The sequence below is a fragment of the Pyxicephalus adspersus genome, chromosome 5, assembly GCF_032062135.1.
Source record: "Pyxicephalus adspersus chromosome 5, UCB_Pads_2.0, whole genome shotgun sequence".
NCBI lineage: Eukaryota > Metazoa > Chordata > Amphibia > Anura > Pyxicephalidae > Pyxicephalus > Pyxicephalus adspersus.
Genome location: NC_092862.1, coordinates 113,160,759 through 113,183,019, shown reverse-complemented (window position 1 = coordinate 113,183,019; position 22,261 = coordinate 113,160,759). Strand labels below are relative to the sequence as shown.

At 38.5% G+C, this 22,261-nt stretch overlaps 1 protein-coding gene across 2 annotated transcripts in view; it reads left to right on the top strand.

The window, feature by feature from the left end:
* Positions 1 to 455: 455 nt before the first annotated feature.
* Positions 456 to 22,261, top strand: part of TAX1BP1 (Tax1 binding protein 1) — a 56,207-nt gene continuing 34,401 nt past the window's right edge. Inside the window, exons 1-5 of one of the 2 annotated variants that reach the window (XM_072412481.1) lie at positions 456 to 1,172; positions 9,482 to 9,665; positions 15,669 to 15,771; positions 20,970 to 21,157; positions 21,917 to 22,075. In XM_072412481.1, coding sequence (XP_072268582.1) covers positions 9,489 to 9,665; positions 15,669 to 15,771; positions 20,970 to 21,157; positions 21,917 to 22,075 — 627 coding nt within the window. In that variant the 5' untranslated portion in view covers positions 456 to 1,172; positions 9,482 to 9,488. The remainder of the gene's footprint in view (positions 1,173 to 9,481; positions 9,666 to 15,668; positions 15,772 to 20,969; positions 21,158 to 21,916; positions 22,076 to 22,261) is intronic. The other variant, XM_072412480.1, reaches the window with a different exon arrangement.

Genomic DNA, 22,261 nt, shown 5'->3' with positions numbered 1-22,261 from the left:
GTCTTAATCATCTAGGCAAGGTGCTGCAGTTTTTTTTTTAAAGATGTTGCACTTAAAAAAAATAAAAAATTAAATTATATTTTCCCTGAAAAAAAGAGTGAAAATGTTGAGTTTAGGTCCACTTTTAAGCGTACCTAAACTCAGAAATTTAACTTTAGATAAAAGGGTAGACAACCCTTTTATGTTAAATAAAATTAAAAAAAAAAAAAAAAAAAAAGGGTGCAGCACCGCCCCCCAGGCGATCGAGAATGAATGGGAGAGCAAAGCCACCCGGAATACCTACTTCACGCATCCCGGGAGGCTCTTGGGAGCTCCTTTTGCGCACACCCGAGCATCTTGGTTATGCGCAGAAGGAGCCTTTTTGTGAAAAGTGAAAAAAATTGCAGATCTCGCATGCACAGTGAGATCTGCAAGTTTTTTTCCAACCTACGTCACCCGACCTCACGCCTGGGTCGAGTGATGTAGGAAGAGGAACCTGGAAGAAGAGAAGATGGCGGCCAAGCGTGCCAGCTCAGAGATGGATACCGGGACGTTGCGGGACCCAATGGAAAACACCTCCAGACCGATCGACTGTGCTGCAGGATTAAAGGGAAGTGTTTTTGTTTTGTAACAAAGTTGTGTTTTGGGCTTTTTTCAGTTTACTTCCTCTTGAGGTTTGCATAACAGGATATGAAAACAAATCTCCTAAATGAAATACTTGGCAAAAAAAACAGTTTGAGGCCACCAATATGCCATCCAGTATTGATTTTATATTTATTTTTCTGGTAAATGTATGGCTATTATGTATATGGCGGTTTATTTGGGTATCTTTGTATTGCTGTATTTGGGACCCTCACACCCCCTGGTATAGGTGTGCCATGACCTCTCCTGTCACTATAATATTATAATCCTGGTGAATGTAAACATTTGCATGAGTTTGGTTTCCTAGCAGTGATGAACTCAGCAATTCACATTGTGAGTCAACCAATCCACGACGTCACAGAAATTCCTCAGTCAGCTGATCCCCGTGTATCCCGGAAGTGACGTTCGCTGACGACCAGTGTAAAGAAAACAATTGCTTGGGGTGGCACGCGGAAGCTCTCGGGTGTGCGGCCACATCACAACTCGACTGGGAATCAGCTCTCCGGTGTATCTCTCGGCTTCATATCGGCTGACCGGGCGGCTGTTTCCAGGTAAGGTGACTTACAAGCGAAACACTGTGTGTGCGTGTACCATGGGCTGCTTTAGCCTGGTGACTAATGAGGAAAGGCTGAGTGTGGTCGGGGGGAGACCCGCCGGGTTGATTTGTTCTTCAGAGTCAGCACGTTCTGACCAGGTCACGGAGGTCACCACAGGCCTCTCTGGCGTAGTTTGGCCTGTAGGGGCGTGTCCTGCCATGCGTCACTTGCTAGCACGGCCTGTTTTGTGCGTGCGGGAGGCGTGGCTAGGACTGCAGGTGTTTAGGTGTCAGGTGTGCATGCTTTTCTGGGATGTCAGAGATCACGTGCCGAGCTATGACGTCACATTGCCATCTGTTTGTATCTAAGCTCATATTTGCTCTATCTGGTTGTTATATAGAAATAGGATGCAGCAACTACCAAGTTGGAGTGTTTATGTTGTCAAATGATCTTTTAGTTTGAATTAGCTAAATACATTCCAAGTGCATGCAAATAAAATGTGTGGCGGTCCTACAGTTTATATGCCTAAAAAATCAGCTGCAGCCTTAAAGGGGAACTATCAGTAGGAAAAAAAGCCATTGACCCCTTCATGATTCTAGTCCAGTTGGACCCTGCCATCCTATTCTTCTTTTCTCCTACGTCACCTGATCGCACGCTGCGCAGGCGCAAGATCAGGTGTGGTGCTTCTAGAATTTTTCTGCACATGCGTGGGATCAGCATTTTTATTTTTTAGATTCCAGGAAAGCTCCTTATGTTGCATGCCTGATCTTGGGCATGCACAGAAGGAGCAGCCCGCAGTCTCCTGTGATTCCTGTTATTATTACACAGTATTTATATAGTGCTGACATATTACACAGCGCTGTACAAAGTCTATAGTTATGTCACTAGCTTTCCCCCAAAGGGCAGATCTAATCTCCCTACCCTAGTCATATGTCATTATTACAGTCTAAGGAGAATTTTAGGGGGAAGCCAATTAAAGCGTACCTAAACTCAGAATTTTCACTTTACATAAAAGGGTAGACAACCCTTTTATATCAGGTAAAAATTCTGTGGTTTGTTTTTTTTCCAGTGCAAACCCTTTTTAAAAAAAAAAAAAAAAAAAAAGGTGCAGCACTGCCCCCCTAATTCTCGATCGCCTACGTGCAGTGAGATCGCATGCGCAGTGAGATCAGCAATTTTTTTTTCCCATCCTAAGTCACCCGATTTTGCGCCTTGGTTGGGTGACGTAGGAAGAAGAAGGGAAGATGGCGGTACCCAGAGCACAGGCTCCGGGATGGATGCCAGGACGACGCAGGACCAGATGCCGGACACCTCCGGAGAGATCGGACTGCCTTGTGGGATTGAAGGTAAGTGTATTTTTATTTTTTAAGTTTTGAGTTTAGTTCCTCCTTAACCTTACCTTATGTTTTTGCAATATGGGAGGAATCCGGAGTACCTAGAGGAAACCCACGCAAAAAGGGGGAAGCTGCAATCTCCATGCAGATAGTGTCCTGGCAGGGATTCGAACCTAGGACCTAGTGCTGCAAAGGCCAGAGGGCTAACCACTGAGCCAGTGAGGGGTCTCCCCAACAAATGTAAAAAATTATTTAAAAAACCCCAGATTTTTACCTTTCTTATATAAAATATTAAAAATGTAATGATAGGTCTGCTTTTAAAGTCCGTTCTTTGCCAGCGCCTGCAGATCAGGTTGCTTGCAGTCTGTGGGTCAGTAGTGATCACTTTGCAGAGGTCTGACACACCCAGTAGTCACAGTTCAAACACTCCACACACCCCACACTCCTCAATTCAGCAGAGAGCATGAGCTTGGCTGATAACAGCTATAGATTTGACTCTATGGATTTGCCAGACTGCTTCAAAGTCTCACAGAAAGTAATGAGTTCTGATCTGCAGCTTCTGGCAGGGGACAGGCTTTTCTGCTCAGACTGAGAGTGTTTTAGATACAAAGCCAACTATAAGACGTAGGTTTTGGTTCACCTATGATGCATTTAGCTGATTTACATAGAAGGTTCATTTGAATTTCAAAGTCTGTGTCCAGCCAAAACTTGTGTTATGGGATGGAATGGATCACCTGTAAAGTTTTTACTATTTTCAGGGGTTTTCTTAGGATAGCTGCCACTTCTGCCTTGCTGGCAATGTTTTATGAGACAGGAATTAAAGGGGAACTCTCAAGCAACAACTCAAGACAAAAATAAAAATCTGTTTATTAAGTGGAAGAAGGCTAGAATGGTTGGAACCCCTGCCAGGTTTATATTTCAGTCTGCATCCCTGCTGCAGGTTTTCATTTTTACTTGTTTGGTAAAACCAATTTTAGAGGAACGGACTAGGATAAATACGTATGCAATACCAAACAATTATATATAGTAGGCCAGAAACTTTGTTTGAATGTTTCAGTTTCTTGACTTTTGCAACTTTCACTTGTTATAAAGAGCTGTCAGAAGGGACCTTAAGAGCTTCAGGTTCATTGAATGGCTGCATTGTTTGGTCCATTGATGAGCTGCGCCCTATTCAGCATAATATAGTAATGCAGCAGTTAAAAGACCCTATGGAATGTGGAAAATTGCCACCATTACAAGGTATTCTGTAGTCCAAGCTTTGAAGAAGAGACTCTGTAAGGACCAACGTGTTGACATTGACCTTGTGGCATTGTGCTTTCCCAAATTAAAATGTGAAAGAGCTCATTTGGGTTGCTGGTGACTTTTTATAATGGTGACTTAGTTTGATGTTGTGTGGTATGAAAATTCTCTTCCACATGTCTGCAGATATCTTTATTTGCAGTTGTGCTGTGCTGGTAGTGCACTATACCGTAAGGAAGTACAGCAGGAATTATATATAAATAGGACTATTTGTATTGTTCTGTTTCTATACAGCTCATTGATACCCTCGTGTTTCTGATTAGACAAGTAAGAAGTTTGGAAAACCTGCTGATATGGGTTCCTTCCCATCTAGGGACCTTAGTATTGGTTGGAGAAAAGAAGCAGAAATCCAAGCAGCAACCTTTGGCATTATTTGTGCATCATATAAATATCTCTGCTTAAAAAAATAAATAAATAAATAAAAAAATCTTATATTTAATAGATTATTAACCATCTTTTATTACACCCTGGCTGTTGACTAATCAAATACAAGTTATAATGAGCTATAATCCAAATGATTACTGGATCTGTGATGTGTAAATATAATTATAAATACCTGGGCCACACAATACTATTAGTATGGGGCTCTAACAGGGTAATTCCATAAACCTTTAATATCATGATATCCACGTTCCTTTTCAATGATGAAAACATGGATAAGATTTATGTGCATTTTAGTTGCAATTTCAAAGTGTTTTTGATGGTTCTGGAGTGTACTGTTGGCAGTAGTTGCACTACAGTTCCATTCTGTTTTTTGTTGTATAAATTTCAGTGGATGATGGAGACAAAAAATTACATGTACTTGCCAGACGACCAACATAAAGCGTCCAATGATGCATCAGCTGACTATAAAAAAATTGTTGGATCCATGGAATGGTGCCACAATCTTCCCTTCTGTTGTGTCTGGAGGATGAAGCTCAGTGTTGATGCTTTCCCTCTGATTCTGTCTGTCTTTTCTCACAGTTTGCTTTAATGAATCAGCAGGATTGACTAGTGAGATGTGAGAAATTCTGCTTTGGATGAGAACATTCATTTACTTTTTAATTACAAAAATCTATCCTGAGTTCAGGTACTCTTTAAGGTTGCCTTACTGCAGCACATATGTATTTTTGTTTTGCTTTTTCTTTATTGAACCACTGGAAGCTTACACAGGTTTGGGGTCTCCTTTCTCACCCACACTGACATTTATTATAAAAATAAAATTTCATATAATATCATATTAGACTCCCAGAAAACATTCTTATTCCAGCCAATGGAAGAGATTCAGCAGAAGACTGAGGTTGCTTGGAGAAAGCAAGCATGCGTAAAGTTTTTAGTTTTTATTCATTTCAGTCGTTATTAGGGTTGGTCTTTTAAAAAAACAACTTTAGCCATTTGTGTGACAATAGTCTTTGGTAAATACAGCCCGGTGATCTGTAGCTTTCTCGTTGTGTGAAAACCATGGGCCTCACAGAAACTAGCACAACTTTTTCTATGTGAAATAATAGATTTTATTTTATAAGATCAATCTGGAGGCTACATGAAAAAGGCTTAAGCTAGACCTGTGGGAATTTTTCTGTTTTCCTTTTCGTATTTTATTTTTTTGTTGTGTAACAAAAAGCCACATAGCATCACAGGAATTTCTTTATTCACCCTGCTAGGAAAAAACTGAACTGTCCTTTTTTTTAGATGAATTGTGCTGACTGATCTGGTCTTTTGAAGTAAGATAATCAGAATGCAGCTTATCAAGCCAGTGCAGCTGTGTAGTTTGGTCACTGAGAACACTGGAAATTGGTTTGGAATTGAAAACTTTAGTTTGTTGTATAATCTATAGCAGGGTTTCTCAACCAGGGTTCCTTCAGAGGTTTGCTATCAGCAACTTACGACCCGCAGGTCAGTTTAACTGATTTCATTGATCTTTTTGTAAGGGTGGCATTTTTTCCTATGGCCAGCAATGTAAAAGGCATTCATCCCACTGACCACCACATGTACTGTGAGCTGTGGGTATAGTATTTAACCTCCCCAGCGGTAACCCCGAGTGTGGCTCAGGGTAAAAAAAGAACAAGCTGAAAGTGGTAACCCCGAGCTAAAAAAGTAAAAAATAAAGGCTTACCTGGTCTCATCGGCCTCCTGCAGGCACCTGCGATCCTCGGGCTGTGTCCTCTTCCTTGATATTTCCCCCGGCGAGTGCGCTGATGTTCCCCGGGAGTTACCCGTGATGTTAGTGCATACAGCCGTCACGCCAGGAATTTCAAATTATTTTGTATTACATTCAATACAAAATAACTCTTTAATGCAATACACTGAATCTATATGTCTAAAGGCAGTGCAATGACTTTCATAAACATTTATTTTACAGTATAATAAAGTTTGAAACACAAAATCATGTCAAAGTTTATTACATTTTTTTTTTTTTAAATGTATTTAATTTATTATTTTGACATGATTTTGTTTCAAACTTTATTTTACTGACACTATATTATACTGTAAAATAAATTTTCATGAAAAACAATGTACCGCTTTTAAACATATAAATATGGACAGAAATGAACCGCCCAGGTGGTTATATCTGGAGTTCTCGGAAGACCTGAAAGTTATTTCAAGTTGTTCCCCCATGTTAAAAAGGTCGAGAAACACCGCTTTATAGTGAGAGCAGGAGACCGTTAAATGCATTGCTTAGAATGGGATAAATGTGAGCTACTCATAGGGGAGTATTTATAAAGTAGTGGATCTAACATTTGCTGAAACATTACTTTTTACAATTACTACCATTAAAATACATGGATCTGAAAAATTATCTTTCTTGGGAATGTTTTAGTGAATGTCAGATTCACTGCTTTATAACTTTTAGATTGTAAGCTCTTCTGGCCAGAGTCCTCTTCTCCTCTTGTGTCTTGTCTTGTGTCACTGTCTGTCATAACCCCTATTTATTATACAGCACTGCGTATTATGTTGGCACTATATAAATAGTGTGTAATAATAACTAGGCCCTATAGTGACCGTGAGAAGCTTTATTAAGTCAGATAGAGCCAGTCTCATTTCCTGGCTGAAAAACATCCAGAATTTTTCTGCCCTTTTCTCCACAGCCTCCACATCCCTGGCCCTACCCTTTCTTTCATTGTATTTCAGTTCCTTCAATCATGGAGAATCACATGGAGGTATTACCTAGAGAAGTCCACATGCAAATACAATCTGCCTAGGAAAGCCAACACTCCTGGTCTGACACCTGCTCCATAAAGCATGATGTTATTTGCATAACTCCCCCAAGATCCATCCTACTGCTTGCATCAGGGTGCAGGCTATGGAAGCTGCCTTTGCTAATCTTATTCTAAAAATGCTGTTTGCTTCGATATAAAGCTGATGTTTTTGTTTAGTCACACACCTGAAACAAACAAGCATGCACAACAACCAACACCAGAGCTGATTACTTTTTCTGGCTCAGAGATTCAGAAGGGGTTTTAAATGAATCAGAACACAAACCAAGCAAAGTGTATTGTTTAGAACCCCTATTAAAAATTGCAGCTTAAATAAATTCTCATTGAAAGGTCTACTTTAAGAAAAGTTCTAAGGAAGGGTTTTTCTGTGTTTTACGAAGCTTTGTATAGCACCTTGCTGCCTCCTTCCCCTCCCACCAAATATAGTCTATATTGAATTGAAAAAAAAGAGACCCCACTATATAACAGTGATGTAAAGTATATAATGAGAATGAGTGGGTTGTAGCAATGTGTGTGTGTGTGTATATATATATATATATATATATATATATATATACACATACATACTGATTAAAACTTTTTATTAGAATAAAGTTTTAATTACATTAAAGTACATCAGTACTGGTAAGCTTCTGAACCTAAAAGATCAATGTTTTGTGTGTTGGGGGGAGGGAGGCCTGTACTGTTTTTTTTTTTTTTTAGGGAGTTTTAGCCTTAGATCATAATAGCAGCTAAAAGTTGAAAGCATTCACCTTGGGTGCTACATACAGACACTTTCATATGCATTTTTGAAAACAACTATCTATGTATATATAATCTGTCTTAAAGCAAAACTAAAATTCCACTTTTAAAATGGACAAAAATCAGACAGGTCATTATTGCAGATGTCCTATTCTATCTTTACCTGCCTGATTGCTCTGGGAAAATGTCAATACAGCTGAGCTGTGCAACTTGGCTTCAGAAGAAGATGGCGGCATCCTGTGGTGGAACAGGGACAGGTGAGTATTGCGGGTTTATCCTGGCCTTATGTCAGCTTCCTATAATCCCTGCACAGGTAGAGTAAAGAGCAGCATTATGAGCAACCTGCCTTTGAACACGCTTTTAGGAGGATAGCACTTCCAGCCATTGGGCCTCCTCTGTTAGGTCTTCCACCTATATGTCTTCAGCTGCCAGCAGCTTTTTTCATATTACCATTGTAATATACACTTCTGGCTGCAGTAAACATAAATGACAGACAGTTTTAGAATAGGAGGTTGGATGGGTCATTTTTTAAAAATGGCAGCTGGGAGAGGACAGAACAACTGTAAATAAAAGCGATGAATGATATAGTGAGCAGCTTATAAGACATTATGGCCTTGATTTATTAAAGCTTTCATTGGCTGAAGATGATACAATTTTATCAGTGAAGCTTAGTGATCCAGCAAACCTAGAATGGATTTCTTCAAAGTTATTTGCTATTTGTTAGTAAATGTTTTGAATCTTGGACCAGATCCATTCCAGGTTTGATGGATCACCCAGCTTCACTGATGAAAGTGTATCTTCTCCAGCCTTTGAGAGTCAGTCAGAGGCCAGACTCCTGGGAGCAGGACTTGTGTACTCATAGTGGATTTTTGCAGCTATAGGAGAAGGGATCTTCTATCATTGAAATAAATGATTTTTGCCTCAAGTTTTTAGATTGTTCTGGAACCCTTTTTTGTATAATGTCACCCCCTCTCCATTGTATCCCATGGACTTAATCTATCCATAGATCTCTACCTGAAAATCCTACTTGCAACACTGCTTACTGGTAAAATCTGGTACTCCTATATGACTAAAATACAATAGTGTTGTAAAGAAACCATTGTGTTTTACTGGTTTTACCATAGGTCCTGTTATATGTGAGGGGCCACAATTAGGAAGGGTACATAAATTCTTTAGTGAAAAGACCCTTTAAAGAAACATGTTTACAAGTCAAGAGAGCTTCTGGGAAGCCTACAAGCATTATCCTATTATGCGACAGATATTCTTTTGAGCCTTTGTCATCTGTACCCAGCAACACTTTGAAATAAGCACGCCTGCTATATGTCTGATGTTCATTGTGAATTGCAGTCTAATACATCTCCCAAACCATGTGTTTTGCAGAGCCTATGTCCTATTTGTTTAGAGACAACATCTATTTTTATGTTTAGGTGCATGGAAAACTTTTAATTTATAATGTCCATGCATGAGTTGGGGTTTGAGTGGATGCTTGGCCTTGAGTATATTCGCAACCGTCAAGAAGGTTTGGTAAAGCCTTTATAGAACACTGATACTTTTGTTGATGTACACACTGTTCTTTCATACTGAAGATGATATGTGGAGGCTGTATAGACCTTTTTTCTGCATTTGGTTCATAAACCCAAAATGTTGTATGTGTCAGGGGAGGGGGTATTTAGTAGGCCAGTGAAGAAATGTGTAATATGAAGTAGTGTCATCTGAACTGTGGATCTGTAATTTTTTATTTTTTATTTTTTTGCAGGTTAAAAATGTCACATTTCCAAGACCTTCCATCTCCAAACAGTACTATGCAGACATCTAACTTTGCACATGTGATCTTTCAGAATGTGGCCAAGAGCTACCTTCCAAGTGCTCCTCTGGAATGCCACTACACCCTGACCCAGTATATTCATCCACATGCGAAAGACTGGGTTGGAATTTTTAAGGTATGACTGGAAATATCATTTTTGAAAATTACAATTATGCGGTTTGTATTGTGGTTGACATTAATAAGGTACCAAAATACATGTTTTCCCAAATCAAATCCAGAACTTGAGCTATTAAAATAATATTGGGTATGTTTACGGGAAGAAAAAATTACTTCCTGGTACTGATTTTCATGTTTTTTTAGATCTTTTCCAAGGTTAGCTAGTACAACTTTTAGGATTAGCACATATTTGCTAGATACGATGCACAATATGAAATAAGCGTTTCCTAGTTTTTTTTATCATTTTCATTGTATAATATGTATTATGTTTGTGTCTTTATTTTACATAAAAGCAAATTTACCACATGGAAAATGATTACCAGAGCACAATGTCCTTACTGATAAGAGAATGAATGACTGAGCTTTATTTGTGCCAGTGAAACTTTATACTGCATTGTCCATTAAGGAATAGGTTAATACTATGGAGTCATTATTCATCAAAGAAAGAAAGCGAGAGGCTCTAAAATATGAAAAGGATCCTTAGGGCAGGTTCAGATCTACCTCAGGATCAAGGGATCCCACATGGCGCCCCACAGCTGGCAACTTGCACCACACTTTGGTTCTTAAAGAATCATCTGCAGATGTGACAGCTGGCAGCAGTGAGCGGTATCCTATAGAGCGGCTGTGGAGGCAAGGGTTCCCTGACATGAGGAAGTAAACGCGCCGCAACCTCGCACCCAGCTGTGCTACACCAACTGGTTTAAAGTCAGAAATATGAATATGCTATTTTTTATATTTTACCTTAGAATAGAAATTATTTTTCAGTTTGTTTTTTTTTAGTCCTGAAATATATTTCTGGGATTTATTTAGAAGTGAGCTCTACATTTGGCCAATATTTTCTGCCTAATGGTATTCATTTTCATGTTGCACAATCCCTGTAACAGCATTCTTCAAATGATTCCATGTATTGAGCACTGTAAAGTGTAACTTTTTTTTGACACATTGCATGCTTGTTATTTGTCAAACTGGCTATCTCTAACAACAAAGGCTACGTACACACAACAGATGATTCTTATCCTCAGGGCTTGTACCAGACGAGAATCTGGCATGTGTAGAGCGCTTGTCGTTCATGGATCCATCCTGGCAGATCCATGAACAAACAACAATCGTAATGTAAGTGAAGGGGAGAGAGCGCAGTAGGGTGTCGCTCCATCGTTCTTCCCCCTCCCGTCTCCATAGAGCAGAGCGGCACTATATGTACAGCGCTCAGTAATTCTTTAGTTGTTGGAAAGTGTCATGAACGATCCGACAAATATTGGACTGTTTCCCCAGCGCCTAAACTGAGCTTTTACATTTCCATTAATTGCAATGAGCCAGTCCAAACCAGTGAGTTTTCTTGATAGGCTGTAAAGAAGATGCATCGTGCAGTGTTTGAAAAGTGTTACTACACCCATAAATGCCCCAAAATGTCTCCCAAATGGTTTAAACCCCTCAAAAGGCCTTAATAACATCAATGGGGCATTGTTGGGCATTTGGGAGGATTTGGGTCCTATTCTAACAAATAGGGTAAGGTTTGAAGGTGATTGGCGAGGGTGGAACCAAGGAAATGCCTTCCTTGGTTCTCCCCTTGCCAATCAACCTAAAACCTGCCCTGCTCACTTTTAATTACACTCTGGAAAGTTTTTTTTTAAAAACAAGAGACTGTTTAACGCTAGACTCCCCCATGACATATAATTTATGCCCAGCAATTTTTTCCTATAGATGAAAGGGCTCATTCTGCGAGATGTTCGGGCATGCGCAGAAGGAGCAGCCATGATCCTCTTGGGAAGCGTGACGTAGGTATCTCGGGAAGCTCTGCGCTCCCGTTAATTCTTGATTGCCTAGGCGATCAAGAATTAAGGCGGCGGTGTTGCATCCCTTTTTTTTTTTGTTTTTTTTTTTTTAACAGGGTGTTGCACTTAAAAAAAAATACCCTTTCATGTAAAATAAAAAATTCTGAATATAGGTACACTAATTATCATTCTAAGCCATTCAAGCTCTACTGTTGACCATATGTTTAAATATTGTACACTTTACTGCTGCTTTTAATTATTTTTTAATTTATTTTATTTTCTCATATTTTTTCACTTTCTCATTTATTTCAGAGTATATACCATTTATTTTTCAGCACTACCATGCTTTAGTTAAACTTTTCCGAATTGTTAATCCCTCATATATAAGGGATGGCTAACACCGAGGCTTCTCTTTGGGAAATAGTAAGTGTAGCAAGGAAGTAACTAAAGTAATCCTAAACCAACAGGAATGCAGTGGCACATAGTAAATTTATTTATTCTTTTTTTTTACAACTTCAATGTAATGGCAGTGGAAATGTCTAAAACATTCCTTTTTCTTCACCATGCAGTGTGGAGTCTCTTGTAATTTTTGTTATTGTACTTTTACCATATTAAACATTAAGAGGATTGGAGAGTCGTAGCCTGCGGTTCTCAGCACAGGATTTCCCATGCCAGACCAGCAACTTAGTTTATTGTGATTCTTTCTTCACTGGTACCGATGGAGTTATTTAGCAGTGGTTGCCAAAGAAAGGAGGTGTGTGTTCGTTTAGCTAGGAGATGGCCCAGGGGGAATAATAAATTACAGGAAGAAAGGCTACTGTTAGCTTTTACTGTAAGGCAAATGAGTTGCATGGCTGGAAATATCTTGTAATTAGTACTACACAGCTTTCCGTGTCTTTTTGTGTTCAATATTAATTAGGACGGTTCAGGCCTGGAATAAATCAATCCCAGGTCTGCAGGTCTTGTCTTTGTGCCTGCAGATTTTCTTTTGAGGTTTACCAAATTTTCTTGGTGGAAATGGGGAACTAAACCCAACCAGCATGATCTCATTGTGCAGAGAATTGTACTGTCCCACTGAGCTCCTTTGATTACCCAGAAATATAATCTTAATCTTGATCTTAGTTTCTTGGGCAATTAAGTTTTTTTCATGTTAGAGTTGCATACCTCTAGCATACACAAAAGCACACCTTTGAGTTAACCTTTACCATTAGTAAAATGTATAATTTAATGCATGGCATAGCTGTGCATCTCAGATCACAAGTTTGGGAACAAACTTTGGCATTTCTCCAGGTGGGCTGTGCTAAAGGTATTGAAAGCATGTGTTAAAGAACAATTTGTGGAAATTTATACATTATTCAGCACTAATCCCATCTAATATTGGCTTTATACTCAGTCAAAGAGTCACTTTTGGTATGTTTTCTAATATTATGGCATCAAAGTCCACACTTCTTGATGCAGGACAACATATGGACGTTTAAACCTAGAGAATTTTATTTCTTGTACTGTTTGAACTACACAAATGATAGTTAGGTCAACACCACTCAGAACGTCCACCGCCTAGTGTGCAGGATGGGGACTGCATGGTAAAAAAAAAACATTCCATACAGATGCAAATGGTATAAAAGAAGTATGTAAACTTGGTTTACTGAAGTGCAAAACAAAATGCAAAAAGAGCTCAAATGTGTATAATTTGTGTATTACCTCAGGAAACTATGCCCTTGTGATACAACTTTTTACCTTGTGTATGCGATCTATATGATGTTCTCCCCAGACCCTTCAGCTGGGTGCACCACCCAACACATTTTAGTAGGTGCTTACTGAAAAGCTGGGTCACAATACAGGAGCGCTGGGCAGTTATTATAACTTAAAGACAATGGAAAAATTTCACATACTAACAAGGTGGGCATTTTAATGAATAGGGTGGTAGAAAGCTGACAAAATTATAGAAGGTTATCGGACTTCTTTGGCAAAAAAAACTCATACGAACTAAATTTGTCATGTGTTGCCCTGCCCACTTTTTGACCACTCGCCTACAGCTTCCCACCTAGCAAAAAAACATTTCTGGGGAGACTACAGATATATTGATAATTCTTTTTGATCCAAGTCATTCAGCTTTAGGGATTCTAGATAAAATGACCCCTAAATCCTTGTACAGTGCTTACATCAGTTACATCATCCCCATTTGTTTCCTAACTCCCACACTGCAGCCAGGCCCACTTGAACATATGGTATCATATTGGTGTTCTTGGAGAACTCAAGGCTATAATACTCAATGGATATATAATATTCAATGGCTAAGGAAGTGTGGTGTCCTACTTGTATATATGTCAGGGTGTCAGGACAGCTTTTATTATTAGCCTACATGCAATTTGTCATGACTTGAAAAAAAAAAATGTGAAAAAATTTCTAAGATCTGCTAAGATGTTTCTCTTTGCTAGTATTTTTTTACATCACTTTTTCTCTGTAGTTGGTAGTAGAAATTCAGAGTTTATGACCATGATTGGAGCAATCAAGAATTCCCATGTCCTTCAAATATGAACGAGAGAGAGAGCTATAACATTATGAGTTAATTTTATAGGTTGAGGTAGCCTGAGGATGGGAAAAGAATATTCTGGGACTATTTAATTTACTCCCGTGTAAGAAAACATATATTCTCTTTTGTATTGTCTGTATAGAAGAATTTAAACAATAAAACATTTGTTTTCTATTTTGTCTGCTCCATGCTTCTTCCTTTACACCTTAAAAATCCGTCACAAAAACGTGATTCACTTTTCCTGTCAAGGATTATCACAAGATCATTCTCCTTGTGTATTCCATTTGTTATAATAGAAGACAGAATAGATCTGTGACCTCATCCATGTTAGTGGCCAAAAAACCTTCTCTAATAGATGGGTTTCTTTGTTTCATTGTTTCTCCACCCCAGGACATGCATAAGCTGACTGATACAGAGGGATGAAATATTTTGTAACGGATTATCAATGACAAATCCTGAGTGCTGAAGCTAGGACTATCTTCTACTGAAAGTGTTTTATATAGTCTGTTTGGTACTGCCATGCTGGCAGAGATGTATACCATGCTTTGGGGCTGATCTAAAATAATGGAATGGCCCAGTTTATTTAAAGCAAAATCTTATGACACGTTTATAAAGTATGGCTTTGGGTTTTTTTGCTTGTTTATAAATCTAAAGGTGTTTAGATAATTTTGATACAACGTGTATTGCAGTTGGCTGCGTGCTTATTTCCGTTGTATGACTGACAATACAAAAAAGTAAAAGACCAGCTTTATGGCCAGGCAATAAGTATTGCTTTGAATGAGTTCAGCAATGGTACTTATACATAATGTTTCAGTATAACTTCTCTTTAAATACAAAAGATAAAAACTCCATTCTTCCCAGGAAGCCATTACATGCTCTGTCTACCAGATTTTGTTATTGTATTAATGTAGAAATTTGTTGGTTAACCGTTAGACCATAAGCTGATCCCCCAAATTGGGAGCCCATTATTTTTAATGAGCTGGCTGACTCATGGATTTTAATTTCTGCTCCCTTGTATGTATAAAATCACAAATTATACACACAAACAAGATCATTAAAACATTATGTGGTTGGATAAGATTTACAGTAGGCTATACTTGTTTATATGTTTTTTTGAACGTTAATATTAGACCTTTCCTGGTTTTGTAATGTATCCATCCATAAATTAGCTTAACCTACAATCTACAAATTCTGTTTTGTTGTTTTTCAAACTTTTGCCTCTATGAAATTTTTATTTTAGACCTAGGGACCCAGTTTAATGTTTTTGTATAGTATTCTACCCATGTGTGATGTAAATAAATACAGTCTTTATGAAATGGTTTATAAAGATAGTAGACTGGTAGCAGAAAATGTCCTGAAGTGTGGGGAATCCTCCAGCCCCACCACAGATAGAAATATCATGCTTTTCTTTAGTAGAGAAGGGGATAGCTAGAACCCCTGTTACATTTGGATTACTGTCTCTTTCCTGGAAATATGTTTCCAATAAGATATTGGTTTGAGTTGCATTGATATTTGCAGATTGGTTCTTAGTTCAGGTGCCCAATTTTCATACCTATGCTTTTGTTTTTTTCTGAATTTTTCCCTGTTGTAAAAAAAAAAAAAAAAAAAAGTTCTATTGTGTCTGACACTCAACCTTTTTTTTTTTTTTTTTTTTAAGGTTGGATGGAACACTGCCCGAGACTATTACACCTTTTTGTGGTCACCTATGCCTGAAAACTATGTGCCTGACAGTACTCATAACTGTGTGCTGACATTTCAAGGTTAGAATTTATTTACTTGTTTCCTCTTAAAATTTGAATGTAACCTTAATCTGAGTGATTCAATATGTAGTCCACAGAAGAAAACTGGATACAGTGGATAGAAGATTTTTTACAGCAAGTCAGGGGCAGGTTTAGACTTGCTTTAGGATTGAGCGATCCAGTGCGCCACCTGCTGGCTGGCAGCTTCCTAGACACTGGATTGCTCACTCCACAGCACTGGTTCTTATAGGGACCCTCTGGCACAGTAAGTGGTATTATGGCATTCTTTATGGGGCTGCCACTGGGAGAAGCTACATGTAGCGGTAACTGCACAGCAACCTCGTGACTAGTGTGAACATGGTCTTAGTCCTTCTCCCTTTTCCATGTATGCTACCTAGGTAGCCCAAGGAGCTTAGATTTTTATGTGAGTATTTATATAAAGAGAAAATATGCTGGTACTTGGACTGCCACTCACTTTTATATTACACACAACATTTTTGACACGATTATACAAAATCAAGTGGAACAGTTCTATTGAAGTCTCTAACCTCTATTTACTAAAAAGGTTATTCTATTTCCTTATGTTCTATTAAACATGTAGGGCATGATAGAAATACAGTGATACATTTCTCAGAGATTACCAAGCTTACATTGATTTAACTCCCCTCCTTATCAGCTGTAGCTCCCTCATACTTGACATATACAATTTCTTTCTGAGTAGGCTGTCACAAATTGTACCCCTATTGCTCCAAGATAGGAATAATTAAACAAAGAGAAGTAACTTGGGTACAATCATAATGCAATAAATAAACTTAACTTAAATAATAAACTTAAGAATATAAACAATACACTTACTGTACTTATTGTACACCCTACTATTTTGCAGCATTATTACATCAATACAAAATTACAGGTCTGGTGTAAAAATGTAGGAAAAAATCCTCTAAATGGAAAATTTTGTATTCAAATAGTTACATTACTTTTCCCCTTTTAGACAGTTTTATGCTTTTTATGTGTGTTGGACATTTCTTGGCTTGAGTTGGTTATTTTGTGTCTCCAGATAATTCACCTGTTCACTGAGCGTCCCAGAAAAGTCCTGAATTGTTGTCCAATAACAGCTGGGTGCTTCCACCTGTGTAAACTAGTGGTTAGGCCATAAACTGAGCTTTGGATGGATACACTGAGCTCTCCATTTTTTTCACATGCATAAAAGCAGAGTTTTATGAAGTTCTGTATTAAACGTCCATATGAGACATAAGTGAGCCAAGTTACAAAAGCATGCGGTTATATTCAAGCACTAAAACAGTAGTATTTCCTTGATCTTCACAAGTGCAACATACAGCTGACCTATAATTTGGCAAGGGTTTGTAGAAATATTTTTTAATAACATGGTACATGTAGCTTAAATTCACTGGAACCTTCAGAATTCAAACCGGCAGTTGCTTATCACATAGTTATTGTCTATACCTTGCACTGGTCTGATGAACAGTTATGGTGCTTCAGTGCTGAAGCTTGAGGTTTGTAGCAGTTTTTTCTATACATACCAACCTTTAAATAACCTTTTGTTGAGAATACATAGATCATAGTTGCTCTATTATCTGCGGAGTACTGAGATACCCATTTGTATCCCTACATTTGCATGTTATTTGTTTAAACAGTATTTATATAGCGTCAACATATTATGCAGTGATGTACATTAAATAGGTGTTGCAAATGACAGACAGATACAGATAGTGACACAGAAGGGGGAGAGAAGCCTGCCTAAAAGAGCTTACAATCTAAGAGTTGTACTCTGTCCTTTCTCACACTAAGCCTGTTCCCTTCTTTTCCCAGTAAATTTTTTTAAATTACATTTTTTAAACCACTTTGTTAACCTTTTGTCAGCATTCTAAAAAATTATACTTTTGTTTCTAAACTGCAAGTTCCCATAAGGTCCTGCAATTAATGCTCTTTTACTAATTACAGAAAGTTTTTGTTAATTTCTGAGCATTCCTATTCAGGTAATCAGCACTATATAAATCCTGACAAAGGTTATAGGAGATGTCCAATATATTCATGACATCCTCCCAAACTAGCTGGTTTCTCAATCTAGCTATCATCATCTTGTCCAGAATAAACAACTCCCTTTCTACTTTTCTTTATCTGAGTTGAGTATTAAAAATAGGTCAAATTCTTGCTCAGGAAAAAGTTTCTGGAAGTATCTTTTTATTAATATTATGAATGAGAAATTTTTAGGACTTTCAACACCCTGCATTTCAGTTGCTCAATCTAATGCCATGAAACTGTAATTGTCATTTCTCTTGGGAAGCGTGGAAGGTTTTTTTGATTCTCTGGTTTTAAAAAAAAGCTTCTTTTCTTTTCAAAATCATTGGACTAATGTTAAAAATTGATGAATAATTTTTTTTTGGACACAAAGCCCAGTTTTTTAACACTTCTACCTCAGAGGACCTCAGGGGCCACAATCTGAAATAAAATTTGACAGTGGGACTGGGCTGATGTCAGAGTGGGCAGGGTTATGCCATCATGACGCCACTGATCGTGGCATCACAATGGCATAACCCCGCCCACTCTCATCGTAGATCTGAGCCTGTGATGGGAGAATGGGCGGGTTGTGTGCAGGGACACAGTCCACCCACTCTCCCATCGCAGCCTCACCTTCGGAGGTCTTGTTCTGCAGCTCTGGATGGTGCGTCCCCTCCCCCCCAGCGGTGTCCTTCTTTTGATCCTGCATGGGGTGGCACCGGCCAGAGCTGGGGACCACCCAAAGGGCCAGAAAAACATCCCTATTGGGCCGTATACGGCCCTCGGACCGTAGTTTGCCTATGCCTGAGCTAGCCAATGATCTGGTGTTTTAGGATGTACTTGTGTATTCCAAAAACATGCAATTAGGTTAATTGGCTTCCCCCATATTGACCGTAAAACTGCAGTGTTTCAACCCAGGCATTTTTTGAAGCTGGGTGGGAAAAAAATTGTAGGCAGGTGGCAGCCTCCTTTTTAATTCTCTGCCAGGCCTTTCCTGCAGTGGCTTTTAGTTGCTGTTTGTTTGTGGGCCTTGCTGTCCGAAGTTTAGTCTTCAACAAGTGAAATGCATGCTCAATTGGGTTCAGATCAGGTGTCTGACTTAGCCATTCAAGAATATTTCACTTCTTTGCTTTAATAAACTCCTGGGTTGCTTTGGCTGTATGTTTTGGGTCATTGTCCATCTGTATTATGAAACGCCTCCCAATCAATGTGACTGCATTTAGCTGGATTTGAGCAGACAGTATGTCTCTGAACACCTCAGAATTCATTCGGCTGCTTCTGTCCTGTGTCACATCATGGATAAAGTGCCACTGGCAGCCATGCACTCCCATGCCATCACACTGCCTCCGCCATGTTTTACAGATGATGTGGTATGCTTTGGATCATGAGCTGTTCCACGCCTTCTCCATACTTTTTTCTTGCCATCATTCTGGTAGTCCAAGCCTTTCTATTCTTGAGGCGTATGAGTGGCTTGCACCTTGCAGTGCACCCTCTGTATTTACTTTCATGCAGTCTTCTCTTTATGGTAGACTTGGATATTGATACGCCTACTTCCTGGAGAGTGTTGTTCACTTGGTTGGCTGTTGTGAAGGGGTTTCTCTTCACCATGGAAATGATTCTGCGATCATCCACCACTGTTGTCTTCCGTGGACGTCCAGGTCGTTTGCCGTTGCTGAGTTCCCCAGTGCTTTGTTTCTTTCTCATGATGTACGAAACTATAGATTTTGCAACTTCTAATATTGTAGCAATTTCTCGGATGGGTTTTTCTGTTTTTGCAGTTCTTAAGGATGGCTTGTTTCACCTGCATGGAGAGCTCCTTTGACCGCATGTTGTCTGTCTGTTCACAGCAAAATCTTCCACATACGAGCCCCCCCTCCCCCCCATTTAAATCAACTCCAGGCCTTTTATCTGCTTGATTGATAATGACATAACAAAGGAATTGCCCACACCAGCCCATGAAATAGCCTTTGAGTCAATTGTCCAATTACTTTTGAGCCCCTAAAATGAAATTATTGTGTAAAAAAAAAAGGATTTAGTTCCTCACATTTTCATGCAATCTTTTTGTTTAACCCACTACATTAAAGCTGAAAGTCTGCAGTTGTTTCATTTAAAATTTTGGTAATGTACAGAACCAAAATAAGAAAAAAAATTGTCTCTGTTCAAATATTTATGGACCTAACTGTATGACTATGGTAGGGACATTAGATTGTGAGCCCTTTCGAAGGACAATTAATTACATGACTATGGACTTTGTAAACCGCTGATAATAGAGTATATCACCAAATGAAAACAATCCATCTATTCATTCAGAACATTTGTATATTAATGATTATTCTTTTTCAAAACCACTTTTATTCTAATGGCTGCAAGTCTAAGCTTTGTCAGTCTAGGCTAACTTAAAGGAGGAGCAAATGGTGTAAATTTTATTCAATTTATGTATAAGGTTTACATATCTATTGCTTAGTTTGCTATTTCCATATGTAACTCTGCTCTTTTTAAAACTTAGTTTCAATGAAATGCATTTCCAGCTGTATTTTTTGAATGAAATCCTTTCTCCTGTTTTTACATACCAGTCCTCCATAGCTAGCACATAGTCTATAATTGAGATTTTTTGCAGGGATTCCTTAAAATGGTGTTTTTAGAAAACTCCCAGGCTAAAGGAAAAGTTTGCTAAACATGATACACTGTTGATAGAAAAACTGCAGTTTTTATGTTTTAAATAGCTGCTGCTAAAGTGTCCCATTCCTGGGGGCTGTGCAAAATGCTTGTAATGTGAAAATGTCCAAACGTATCCAGAAAGAAAATGTGATAAAGAGCTTTTCTGTGTTCCAGGATAAATATTTGCGCTAATACAAACCAAAGTACCTGGTTCCTTGAATAGTAATGCCATTTCATGTTTCACTACCCATCACATTCCTTCAGTGCACTTAAAGCCTTGGTAATGGCTGTTTTGTACACATTTTTTCTGCCCAGCTCTGTGTTCCTATAATATTTAAACCATTTGAATTCAACCTTAAGGGAAACCAAGTTTTTAATAAAATTGTATTCAAGTAAAAGGTATTTACTAAGCTACAGAAGGTCAACATGAAAACATCAGAATAACAAGGTAATAGAGTTTATTAAAATCTTATATGAGGAACATACATTTGGAGCATTAAAAATATTTTAAACTTTTTTTTATTTTCTTCACATTTTAGGATACTACCTGCCTAATGATGATGGTGAATTTTACCAGTTCTGCTATGTGACACATAAAGGGGAGATCCGGGGTGCAAGCACGCCTTTCCAGTTTCGGACCTCATCCCCTGTAGATGAGTTGTTAACCATGGAAGATGAAGGTCATTCAGACATGTTGGTAGTGACTACAAAAGCTGGCCTGCTGGAGGTATTCCAGTATTCTAAACAGTGTGTTACTGTCGGTCTTTTTATGTTTGACTCTAGTAGAATTTTCATGTTTGTCATTGTTATATGTTTTTTTTTGTGGATGAAAGGTAACTATATTCAATATATATGACTACAATTGTGGAGGTCAAAATGTTCTGAACACATAAGGCCCTATTCATTAAAGCTCTCCAAGACTGGAAAAGATAGGATATCATTGGAGAATCTGGGTGATACGGTCACACCGCCTGGCACTTTTTAGTAACCACCTGGCTGTTTTTGTGTGGTTACTGAAAAGCTGGGTTACAATACAGGGGCACTGGACTGTTGGGGCATAATACTAGTTAATGGAAAGTTAGATCATAGTAGGGGGGGGGGGTGTTCGTTAGAACGTTAGTAAAGGGGTTGGTAGTAAGCTGAGAGAATTATAGGGGTTACTGGATTCATATGGAACAAAACCAGGAACTCTAAATTTGTCACGTTTCCCTGCCCACTCTTTGACCCGGTTACAGCTTCTCTCCACCCAGCTGAATTTCTGGGTTGAACACTGATCACTGTGTACATGGTAAAAATGGAAAGGAAAATGGAGGAGCGGAGTGATTTAATAGTCCAATATTTTTTTTTAAGTTGCTGGTAAATGATGGTGGTAGAGTTCAGTCTTAGAAAGGGAGAGAGATTCTTCTATCCATAATAGAATCTAAAAATTGGCATTAGGTAAAAGCTCCTTGTTGTATTTTATTGTAAATTCTGTTTTATGTTTTAGCTGAAAATAGAAAAGGCTATGAAAGAAAAGGAGGAACTGCAGAAGATAACTGCCATTCTAGAGAAGGAGACAGTCCAGCTGAGGCAGGATGTGGAAATCTTGCAGAACAATTTGTTGTGTGAAAGAGAACGTTCTGATCAACTGTCTACAGAGCGAGATGTAAGTGTCAATTAGACATTATATTCTAATAAATAGTTCTTAGCACGGTTTGTTTTACTGTTCTGTTTTCAGTTTTAGTAGTATAACTTACAGTGGAATATTATGTGTTGGGGTAGATTCACAACTGTGTTTCTTAAAAAAAGGGGATGTAAGGGAGGATGCATAGTGCTGAATCTATAGTGCATC